The following is a 12,732-nucleotide window of genomic DNA, read 5'->3' on the forward strand; positions in this document are numbered from 1 at the left end:
TCTCGGCCCACAATCTCTACCTCTACACCTTCCCACTCACCTGCCCTCCCTGCCTGCCTGTTTTTTCTCTACTCCTGTGCTTTCTACCCCTCCCCGCCCAGCCCATTTTCCCTCCCCTCCCCTGTTCATTCGACCCCTCTCTGCTCACCATTTTGTCCTCCCCGTTTTCCCCCCCATCCACCTGCGTTTCTTCTGTCCAGCCCTCCCACACGCAAAGGCAAGATTCAAATGGGTACATGATGGACAAAGTAGATCATGAGAACCATCATGGTCGAAGAAGGTTGTCCATTGTCACCCACCCCATTTGGCCTCTACATTGATGAGCTTGAGACTTTTATCGGGATACTAGAGGGGGCAGGCTGCTAGCAATGGAGGGACTCTAGCAATAGCTGGATGCACTCCATACCTTCTAAGAGACATATGATTTTTTTTAATTTTTAATTTTCCCAAGAAAAGTACTTCATTAAGTATGAATAAAAACCGCAAAGCAAGCTCAAGTGCGGGAGTACATCATGTCAAGCATGAGAAAAAACAGCTCAGAATGAGCAAACAAAAATCCTAGGTGGCGGCTGAAAATGCCACCTCATCCTTAAAGAGAGTCAGAGAAGAAAGAGCAATCCTTCCAGACTATGAGAAAAGCAACCCTCCTAGTAGTAGCAGTCCTGGAGATTCCTTGTATGTTCGCCCAAATGGCCATCAAAGTGTGTATAGTATTTGCCCATATACTGGCCATAGTCTGAGAAGGGTGATGAACCTGGGAGTCCTCCAAAGCCTCTGTACATCTGGCTCTCCAAATATGCCATGCAGTGATACTAGCCAGAATCTCCCAAGATGTGTCTAGAGAAGCGTGGGGAGCTCTGAATGGAGTAAACGGAACATCCTAGAGGGAGCATGACTCCACAAGATGTCATCGAACAAAGAAAGCTGTGTCCGTGTCATGTCCCTTAAAAAAAGCATGTGGACCAGTGAGTGACAACCAAGCAACTGATCCCCAGGTCATGAAGAAGGGTGCTGTATGAAAAGTGCAAAGTATCCAAGCAACACCCTTCCAAACCATCCTAGCCTGAGTGCACTCCCAAAGGCAGTGCTGCATCGACTCGACTGCTGAGTGGCATCGAGGACAAGTAGGGTCAGCCCCGAACCTGGATCTCCACAAGTTCACTGCAATCCCTCCATGAATAGTAATCTAGATGCTGTACTGCTGCTACTCCCCGTTGCTCCTGCTTCCCTCCTTCCTGCTCCCCTCCTTGCTGCCCCCTCCCTCCCCTCCTTGCTTCTCCTCCCTCCCCTCCCCTCTACCTTCTGCTCCCCCTGACTCCCCTCCCTCGCTGCTGCAGCCTCCCCCCGTGCGCGCAGCCTCTTCCCTCCCCTCCCTCCTACCTGCTGCTCCCCCCGCCTCCTCCCCCCACTCCCCTCCTTCGCTGCTGCAGCCCCCCCTTGCGCGCTGCCTCCTTCCCCCCGTGCGCAGCCTCTCCGCTCCCCTCCCTCCTACCCGCGGCTCCCCCCGCCTCCTCCCTCCCGTCCTTGCTTCTCCTCCCTCCCCTCCCCCCTACCCCCCACCTCCCACCCCGCTCCCCTCCCTCGCTGCTGCAGCCCCCCCCACGCTGCTGCAGCCTCCCCTTGCACGCTGCCTCCTCACTCGTGCGTTGCCTCCTCCATCCCCTCCCTCCTACCTGCTGCTTCCCCCCCCCTCCCCCCCCTCTCTCCTCCACTCCTCCTCTCCTCTTTCCCCCCTCCTCTCCTCTCCCTCCTCCTTGCTGCCCCCCCTATCCCCTTGCTGATTCCTCCTCTGCTCATCCTCTCTTTCCCTCCTTCCTTTCACCCTCTCCCCTCATCTGGAGTACCCTATTCTCCGTTAGGGGTCTCCTAGGCTTCAAGAAAGTGGACGGAGTTCTTCCTTGCGTTTAAATTGGCCTTTTCCACCTCGATTGATGAATGGGTTCCCACTCAGTCAATCTGTTATCGCTCACACTGGCCGCGAGAACCATCACTTTCTCAAAAGACGAGCTACACCAGTTGCAAAAGGATTCGGAGCATGAGTGTTCCACGACTCTCCTCGCACACATTCATGGCTCCCACCCCTCCAGATCAAGGGCTAGAGATTGGATGCTTGCGGCACTTCCCCAGGAGCTCGCCCCCCACCTTAAGGATGTTCGTTTGTTGGGACAAGATTTCTTTCAGGTGTGCCTAGATTCCCCAGACATCACGAGAGACCTGCTACAGGCCGGGTTTCTATTTCGAGGCTACAAGAGGATTTTTTGGTTTCCCTTTCAACTGGGCTTTGACCCAGTTGAAGAAGACAAGCAGGGAGTTTCTGTTTTCATCAGGTTCCCTGGTCTCCCCTCAGTTTATCACCGGCTTCTTTTAGTTATTGGAGAGAGGTTTGTTGTGGTAGCAGAGATCCCCCCTCTTCCTGGCAAGCCCTCTTCGGCTGCTGAGGTGGTCAGGATGGATGGGGTACCCAGGGTTAGGGTCATTGTCCAAGACCCTAATATTTCAGATGGGAGGGAGAGTCAATAAACACTTTTTCTCTACACTTGGTCCCATACATAGTAGAGAGAGTGTCAAGCAGCTTATTGACTCTGACAGCGTTTTGCAGTCTCATCCGGATACCGTCATGCACTTAGCGACAGCTTTCTATGCCTCCCTTCTTTTCGCAGATCCTGACACACAGGCCAGAGATGTGGGTAGAGATGAGATTTGGCAGAGTTTACGTGTGTTGGTCACACAAGAGATGATATGCTCACTTGATGCACGCTTTACCAACACAGAATTCAAGAGTGCTCTCTTCGCCCTTCATAAGGGCAACCGCCTTGGTTCGGATGGTCTTACTCCTTTTTTTACAGCCTTTTGGGATATAATAGGTGATCATATTACTTCAGCCCTATAGGGCATTTGGGACTCGGGTGAGATGCTTGACTCACTGCCGAGGGACTCATACACCTTATCCCAAAACGTGGCAACAGGAATTTTGTATCCCATTGGAGACCCATCACTCTTTTGGGCACTCTCTACAAAATCCTAGCCAAGGCGATCAACATCCGGTTGCAGCCCCTTCTTCCAGACCTTATCTATGATACTCAGACAGGCTTTGTGCATGGCAGGAGCATATTTGATAATATATTTTTCACAGAGTGGGCTATGCAGAGTGGGCAGAGGAGTGGGCAGAGGATGGCAGTTCTACTCCTGGACTTTGAGAAAGCTTATGACAGAGTAGATTGGGGTTTTCTTGAGGGCACTCTTCTATGGTTTGGATTTTCATATGCATGGATTAGAGGGGTGGCCTCCCTTTACAGATCATCCCATAGCCAGGTTTTGATTGGAGGGGTAAGGGGTGATAGGTTTTAGATTTCCAGATCAGTTCGTTAGGGATGCCCTTTAGCCCCCTTCCTCTTTCTCTTTGTGGCAGAAGCTATGAGTATCTTCCTTAGATCTCAGGCTGAGCTTTATGGGTTGAGATTGCCCTTGAGATAGGAGCAGGAGCTTCTTGACTATCAGTTGGCTGATGACACTGCTATTTTTATTGAGGCCTCTTTGCAGTCACTTGATTCTTTCCGGACAGCCTTGGATATTTTTTGCTCAGCTGCAGGGGCACACATCAATTGGCATAAATCCTTTGGCTTTTGGATCAGTGATGAGGACACTCCAGGCTGGGGAGTTGACATTGGCTTTTCTTGGATTCAGAGGGATGTTCCTGTCAGGTATTTGGGATGCCAAGTAGGATTGGGCATCTCTCTAGCACAGCAGTTTGCCCCAGTATTAGAAAGTATAAGGAAAAAGCTCCTTTTTTGGAGCTCAGCCAAACTCAACCTTGCCTCTAGAGTTGTGGTAGTGAACCAGGTTCTCTTGGCCACCGCCTGGTTTGTGTGTTCTTGCTGGTGCCGGTCTAGGGATTGCATCACTCAGCTCATTAGACTAGTTAGGAATTTTCTTTGGAGTGGACTTGATGGCACAGCAGATGTTGCAGCGAGGGTGGCCTGGGAGACCATTATTCTCCCTACATGGGAAGGGGGACTTAATATCATTGACCCGGACCTGCAGTGCAAGGCATTTCTTTATAAGGTGGTGGTGAGGGGACTCATGTCTCGGCAGGAACCTTGGAAGAATTTCTTTTTTGGACGCATTCAGGCTTGCACACCTACCTTAGGAGATGATTGGGTGGACAGCCCTCGTTGGATTTTTTCTTCGGCCTCTCTCAAGTCTCCTTCCTCTCCTCTCATGACTGCCATCCTCAAAACTTGGGGGAGCTTTAGGAACACTCTTCGAAGGGTTCTGCCCTCTATCCTTGAAGAGATTGATAGGCAGCTGATCATTTGGAATGATAGTATACTTGATGATTATGGCAGACCTCTGGGCACTTCCCATTATATGCAATGGTCTGGATGGGAGAGAGGCCCCACCTACACAGTAGGCACTTGGAAGGCTTTTATCAAGCTACCTGAGGATCAGAGACTACAGTCTACCTCAAAGGGGTAGCATGCAAGATTCAGCAGATAGATGCAGCCATCCCGGTGGAATGGACAGTTGAGGTGCCTATTACTTCCACCACTTGGATGGGAGCTTTTTCGAGGACAGCAGTTCCTCTACAGGTGATCGCTCTTCGAGGTTTCGGGGAAGATGCTTTGGTCTTTGACGTTGGGGATGGAGGTGTACTCTCTAGATCCACGGATGATATTCTTCTAGAGGTTGCCTTTCAGCCTGTTAGAATTGCTGGTTTTGTGGACCACGGAGCGGGCTTGTAGTGGTACTTAGGCCCCGACCCTCTGCTCTTGGCCCTGGGATCTTGGAGGTTGTGGTTATATGGAGGTGCACCTATCAGGTGCTTGCAGTGGGACCCAGGAGAGTGGGAGTGGATAGATCATGGGCACCGAGAGAGGGGGATTCCCTTCTTTTGTTTCACGGTTGGTAATGCCAGGAGATTTGAGCTGAGCAGTAGAGGTTGGATTCCCTCTAGAGTCCCCCATTGGGATAGCTTCTTCATCACTGCAGATTTGCGTAGGAATTTCTAGAGGAGGCTCTGGAAATCCCTGAGAAATAGAAAGGTCACTCTTTTCTTTTGGCTTTCTATTCATGGAGGGATTGCAGTGAACCTGTGGAGATCACGATTTGGGGCTGATCCCACTTTCCCTCGTTGTCATTTTGCAAAGGAGTCAGTGCGACATTGCCTTTGGGACTGCAATCAAGTGAGAATTGTTTGGAAAGGAGTTGCTCGGATACTCAGCATTTCTCATACTTCCCCTTTCTTCATGACTTAGGGCTTGGTCGCATGGTTATCCCTTACTGCACCCCAGGTGTTTTATGAAGGTGAGCCTTCTTCTTGGGCACTCTCGATCCGCCGACAGGAGATAGAGCCCTGCTCTCTTCAGGATGTACCACATACTCCTTTCAGAGCTTCAGATGTTTCAGTGGACACCTCTTGGGAGATTTTGGCTAGCATTTCCTCTTGGCACATTTGGAGAGCCAGATGCACAGAGGCCTTGGATGACACCTAGATAGGATGCGTCAATTTTACGAGCAAAAACCTATGAGCAGGTTTATACGAGCGTGTTTTTTAAGAGATTTTAAAAATAGTATTTCTTTAGGAAACATGGTTTTTACACTTTTATTTTCATTAGAACTAGATCCCTTTATCATTAAATTATACAGACTAGTCACTCATTCATTTTTACATAACATAAATCTTCTTATTCATAGACATCCCTTTGTACCATTGTTATTACCTTAAAAAAGTATTGAAAAATAATTCATTTAAGAAACGTCCCTCATAATCACTCTCAATATAATAATATTATACATAAATAATTACTTATTAAACATATCATATGGCAATATCTTTCAAGAGTTTTTATAGTATTAATAACAAGATATTTATGGACATGTTTCTACAGAAATTTAAATTACTGTAAATAAGTATTAACTTGGGCTCATATATTACTCTCATAAAATAGATGTAATATTTAATACTATATATGCAAGGTTTTCCAAAATATAACCCCATAGATGTGCTCAAATGGGGTTTTCCGATCAATTTGAGTGGCTGAATGACTATATTTGGACATTGGATGTGAAAGTTATGTCACTTTTAAAAGTGCTGTCCAAGGTAGTTTCGCCAGCGAAACTACCTTGAAAGACCTTGTTCAAAGGGGTTTCGCTGGCGAAACTACCTTGATGGCTTGCTTCAATGAGTTTTCTTTGGAGAAACCCTTTCATGAAGATAGGTTGAGAGAGGTTTTTTAATGTCACCCCCTATTAAGTAAAAAGTTGTAAGAAGGATCATAAGGGAATTTTCATAGAGAAGTCTACTCTACATGTGGGTTTCTTCAAAAGCCATCCCATTATGTTCTCACCATTCCCAAAGATTCACATAAATATTCGTGTATAAAATAGGCATTCCTATAATACTTTTCATATTTCTAAGTGAAACTATGTTTTCCTCTGATCCATTTTTGTCATATTTTTGCATAGTTGGAAGCTTTTTTTTTCCTTCGCTCGGAAAATGCTCATCCCCCACCTAGATACACCCATCACAGGTATTTGGAGTGACACGGTTCACACTTTGGTAGCCATATGGGCTAGCATGCAGGGCCCTTCACGGGCAGCCTCTTCTAGGACTGTATTTCTCTAGTTTGGAGGGGTTCTCCCTTTTTCTTGGAGTTTGCTACCGGATTGAGATGGCACTATCAGCCCCAATCCTTTCTTTTTGGCTCTTGAGCTTTTCATGCATTGCATGGTGTATCCAGTATTCCCGTATGGAGCTTGCTCTAATGGTTTTCTTTAATACTTAATAGAAGTCTCTTTTTTGCAAAAACAAAAATAGTAATCCAGATGAATAACGTGACTTTCCTTTTCAGAATGGCAGCCATGAGAGGGGAAGTAGGAGATCTTAGATGGGCTGACGTAAAGATCCATCTAGAGCTGTCCATCCAATCTCCTCCCTGAGAAGGTGTGCATGTCTATATACTACGTAAGAAAAAATCCTTCCAAGGCTCCTGACCAGGCATCAAACCTCTGACCACCATCTTGCAGAGCAAGGCTCCAAAGCAAGGCTCTACACTGCAAGTCTGGATCAATAATATTGAGCCCCCTTCCTCAGTGGCTAATGTGTCTCTCCTTCGTTCTAAATTTAGAACCTTGACCAAAAAGACACCTTATGTGGGCACTCTTCCCCTTGGAGCCCAAAGCATGCATCTTGTCTCTTTGCTTTGCTTTTCATCTTAAAATGATAGATTTTTCCGTGCTAGAGTAAATAGAACTTATTTTGTGAATTGCTAAAAGAGTATTTTTATTCCAGCACTTACTTTTTTTGAGATAATAGAGGGTTTAGGTGCATTTATTCCAGCATTTACTTTTTTTGATATAATAGAGGGTTTAGGTGCATTTATGACTGATAAAGGTTCTTTTGTGCATGGTCTACAGATTCAGGAGAATGGACCGTGTGTAATGTTTGCCATGTTAGGTGGGTTAGCACTTGGCCTTGGCAATATAGCAATGCAATATTCTCTTGCTTTTGTAGGTGTCTCCTTGACAGAGGTGGTGTCAGCAAGCATTGCTGTTGTCTTTGGTAAGATGAGACTGTCATGCTGGAAAATTATAGACTTCAAAAACTGTCTAAATTATGTTCAAAAGTTGATTCTGTCATTGCAATGCACTGTGAAGGAAATTATGTCAAATAAGAAAAAGAATTAATGTGGTTAGGGGAATACTGAAAAGAAATAGAGAGACCATCTCAGGATATCTCATAAACTAAATCTCAGCTCCCAATAAAGTTGTACGTGCATTCTTTCTGACCTCCTTAGACGTAAAACTTCAACATCACAAAGAGGTCTAAAAGCAAGATGAGTTTTGTCTGTCATAAACACATGGATAGTGTATGCAATGCTGAATGGACTCTAGAGTTGTGAGGCATCGGAGCATGGGGTTGCTCCAAAATTCTCTCTCCAGGTGCTGATGGAAGTGCCAGAAGAACATGGAAATATGTCTCTTCAGTAGGATCTCTAGAGTTTTCGTTAAACCGATGTCTTCATGGGTAAAGTGATGCGAAGGGACTCCCAATGTGCTTTCCAATTGGGAATCCCAGACAGGCTTAGCAACTGGCCATGCTTGGCATTCTTGATTGTGTAGTTAAAAAAGGAAGTTTGCAAGAAGATGCTGCATCAGTCCAATACTACTCTGCGGGATCAAGGCAGTTGTTGGACAATTAGGGTCAATACCGCACTGTTAGCCCCCATATGAGGACTGCTCCAGGGCTAAACGTTGCAAGATATTTCACTTTTTGAATGAAAGTATGCAATTGCTTGGTGTTCAAAGGAGTAGACAACATCATCAATGCCTTCGCTTTATCTGGGTCAGGTGCAATTCCATTTTCAGAAACAGTATGCCCCAAACCTTGTTAATACTTCTTGCCAAACGACCCTTAATTGGATTCAGCTGTCTGCCACTTGCATCCACCCTTTCAAATACAGCATCTCGCTTTTGCAAATGCTCCTTGCGATTACTGTACACACAGATATCATCAATAAATACATTGCAAAAATTATCCAAATAAGGAGCTAGTACCTCATTAGAATTATCTTGATAGTGAGCCGGGGCATTCTTGAGACCAAAGGGCATCCACTTGTAACAGAAGCACCCCCTCGGAGTGATGAAGGTGGTCTTCAGTCGATCTTCTAGCTCTATAGCAATCTGGAAGTAACCCGAATAACCATCACAAAGACTATACATCTCATGGCCAGCTACCCTATCTAATATGTCATCCATATGTGGCAGAGGATAGTGATTACTCTTGGTAGCAGCATTCAAGGGCTTATAGTCCACACATACTCTCCATTTCCCATTTTTCTTTGGAACCATCACCAGCCCAATCTGAATGTGTCACTGGCATTATAATATCAGCTCTCAACAACTCCACTATCTCTACTCTCAACACTTCTGTTTGTTCTGGGATTAATCTCCTCATCTTCTGACATACTGGCTTAGCATTCTCTTTTAAGTGGCTTCCCGTGGAATCCCCTAATTTCTTCATACGAGGTGATGAACAAATTGGGGTACTTCTGCAACATCCTATAATATTCTTCTTTCTCTCCAGGAGTAAGATCTAGGTTTATTGTATGCTGAACCAGTTCTTGTATAGGCTCATGAGCGTCCCTGGGCTGCATGAATTTCTCCATTACCTCACTTCTATCCTCTTCCTTTTCACTGAGTTCAGTTATGAGATCCACTTGCAGATTTCCATCCTTCCTATAAAGGCTACATTAGCATCATCACTGTCTGAAGTAAGGCTGCTCTCCTCTTCATTGTCAATATCACTTTCACTGTCCTCCTCTGCCTCTTTTTCAGGATTAGAAACTTCAGCATGACTAACCATATCAAACCACATCCTCTGTCCCTTAGAACTATGTTTTTTTTTTTTTTTCAAGAAAAAGACTTCTATTAAGTAAGAGAAAAAACCCGCGAGAGCAAGCTCAAAGCGGAATACATCATTAAATCATAAGGATAAATAAAAACCCCCTCAGGGTGAGGTCGACACATGTTAACCACAGGTCGACACAGGTCAACCACAGGTCGACACAGGTCAACCACAGGTCGACACATGTCAACCACAGGTCATCAAGAGCTGCGCACACGGAGAGTGAGCTTAGCACATGGAGCAGTCAGGAGTATTTATATTACACAGTGGTTCAGTGATACAGTGGTGCAGTGGTGCGGTGAACCAGCTCACCTGCACATGGAGAATTTACACCATCGGGCTGGCGAGTCAGGGAGTCAGAAAGTCGCCGAAGCCATCAAGAGGTGCGGTGAACCAGCTCACCTGCACATGGAGAATTTATACCATCAGGCTGGCGAGTCAGGGAGTCAGGAAGTCGCCGAAGCCATCAAGAGAGCCAGCGGCGCAACGGCTATCCTCAACAGCTAAGGAGATAAGAGGATGACCAATGGAAAGAAAGAGGGGAGATTCTCAGCGAAGAAGGGACCCTCCAAGGCGGGGGATGAGGATGAAGGAGAAGGGAGAGAGAAAAGGGGGCATTCGGCATTCGGCACGGGAGCGAAAGGGAGGAGAGTGAGGAGAGATAGAGGCTAGAGCTACGAGCTCGCCAAGGAGCGAATGTGAGAGACTTGTGTGTACCCTTTGTCTACTATGGGGATAGACTTGTGTATTCTGGTGATTTGCGACTTGTGTATTCTTGTGACTTGCGACTTGTGACCTGGGGACACGTCCAATGATATGTACATTGGCCAATTCGGTCACTTTCTCATCTCTCTTGTCTCTTCCGGATATGGGGATTGTTCACCAGTGTAGGATTTTCTTATTTTGCTTATGTTGTGGAGTTCACCGGTGATTGTCACTTAGCATAGTGCACTCGTACCGTGCACTCGTACGACGTCGTCGTTCACTGCAGTATAGCATACGACACTTGCACACTACTGCACGGTGCGCTCTGCACGATCCATTGCATTAGAGCATTGCACAACTCATGCTTCTCACACCAGTGGCCTTTGGCCTCCGGTAACACCTCCGGAAGGATAGGAACCCCTCCCCTCAAACACTGCACCTTCACATGTGGCCACAGCACTTGCCAATATCAATGACTTTTATCATTCTGTCGCTAGTACTAGGCGAAATGAGGTACTTAGGCGGGAGATTGGTACCCGCCGGCAGTTGACAGCCCTGCAGAGGGAGGAGCAGAAACGACTCTCAGATGCTTGGATCTAGGAGCGCCTTGCTGCAGCAAAGGCTGACTTGTAGACATTTCTCGATCAGAGAGCAGAGTATGCCTTCCATGCACGGGAGTCTTTTTGGATACAGATGGGAGGGAGAGTCAATAAACACTTTTTCTCTACAGTTGGTCCCAGACATAGTAGAGAGAGTGTTAGGTAGCTTATTTACTCTGACGGGGTTTTGCAGTCTCATCCGGACACTGTCATGCACTTAGCGATAGATTTTTATGCCTCCCTTCTTTCTGCAGACCCTGACACACAGGCCAGAGTTGTGACTAGAGATGCGGTTTGGCAGCGTTTACCTGTGTTGGTCACACCAGAGATGATATGCTCACTTGATGCACGATTTACCAACACAGAATTCAAGACTGCTCTCTCTGTCCTTCATAAGGGCAAGTGCCTTGGTTCAGATGGTCTTACTCCATCTTTTTTTATAGCCTTTTGGGATATGATAGTTGATCGTATTACTTCAGCCCTACAGGGCATTTGGGACTTGGGTCTCCCTGGAGAGAGCAGCAGGGATGCCTTTCTTTTTCAGTTCAGTGGCAGAGATGTTTGGTATGATGATGCTTTTCACACTCAGCCACAGTCTCTTTTGTTTTCTTGGTCGAACAGGAGAGTAAGGATGCCTATCCACACACGGATTAACAGATTTTATGTGGATGATTGGGCACTAGACAAAGGTGGGACAGTATGCATCAGTGCTGGGGTGTCCACTTCAGATCATTTTCTGGTTGTTTTGGTGGTTTTAGAGCCTCGGGTGAGAGGCCACTTTGCTAGTATCAGTATTTCAGATGCCTTCTACGCAGAGGTGGGGCCTCACAGAGGCAGTGCTACGGATTTGGGTTTCTCACCTGCAGGGTGGGAACTTGTCCCCGTCAGATGTGGCTACAGCCCTCACTGACATTAGTAGCTTTTATCATTCTAGTTCTAGTATTAGGAGAGATGAGATTCACGGGAGATAGATTGCCATTTGACAGCAACTGGCAGCTCTTCATAGAGAAGAGCAGAAATGGCCTACAAATGCTTGGATTCAAGAGCGCCTTGCTGCAGCAAGGGCTCATCAGCAGACACTTTTAGATCAGAGAGTAGAGTATGACTTTCACGCCAGAGAGTCTTTCTGGACGTAGATCGGAGGTAGAGTCAACAAGGGCTCATCAGCAGACACTTTTAGATCAGAGAGTAGAGTATGACTTTCACGCTAGAGAGTCTTTCTGGACGTAGATCGGAGGTAGAGTCAACAAGCAGTTCTTCTCTACTCTGCAGCTAGATTATTATGCCTCCCTTCTGACTGTAGATCCTGATTCACAGGCTAGAGATGATGCTAGATAGGTCATTTGGCAGCATATTCCTATGTTGGTGGATAGAGGTATGAGAGCCTCACTTGATGCACGCTTTGAAGATGCAAGACATGGAATGGAAAGGAAAGCAAGACTAGGAAAGCATAATGGAAATGAAATAATGCTAGAAAGAAATGTACAACCAAGCAAAGTACTTACATGATCAAGAAAGGCTTGAGGCTTGATGATTTGACATGAGAAAGTACAATGCCTTTATAGGATAGGCACACACACTCTAAGTGTCAAATGTATATGGGATAAGTCCCATAGTGACACGTGGCACTCTAGGATATAAAGTAGTATAGTACTACTCTACAACACACTAAAAGTCACTCAAATTCACTCCATTTCCTAACATGCTTCACCAACATAGAGTTCAGGACTGCTCTTATTGCCCTTCATAAGGGTAGTTGTTGTCCAGGGTCAGATGGACTTACACCTTCTTCTTTTTTTATTTTTTGGGATCAGATTGGGGATTACATCACCTCAGCCTTGTAGGGCGTTTGGGACTCGGGTGAGATGCTGGACTCACTCTCGGAGGGTCTCATTCATCTTATCCCAAAAAGAGGTTGTAGGAATTTAGTGTCTCAGTGGAGACCAATCACCTTACTAGGCACTTTGTATAAGATCTTGGCAAAAGCCATCAGCCTACGATTGTAGCCCATCCTACCAAATC

General features: G+C 46.2%; 1 protein-coding gene across 1 annotated transcript in view; it reads left to right on the top strand.

Moving 5' to 3' along the window:
- LOC147884584 (ureide permease 5-like) overlaps window positions 1-12,732 on the top strand; it is a 202,790-nt gene that overhangs the window by 24,094 nt on the left and 165,964 nt on the right. Inside the window, exon 4 of the mRNA XM_087397155.1 lies at window positions 7,417-7,561. Within this exon, the coding sequence (XP_087253281.1) occupies window positions 7,417-7,561 (145 nt within the window). The remainder of the gene's footprint in view (window positions 1-7,416; window positions 7,562-12,732) is intronic.

The sequence above is a fragment of the Dipteris shenzhenensis genome, chromosome 26 (assembly GCF_047967505.1).
Source record: "Dipteris shenzhenensis isolate YYH24624 ecotype China chromosome 26, Dip_SZ_1.0, whole genome shotgun sequence".
NCBI classification, from domain to species: Eukaryota; Viridiplantae; Streptophyta; class Polypodiopsida; order Gleicheniales; family Dipteridaceae; genus Dipteris; species Dipteris shenzhenensis.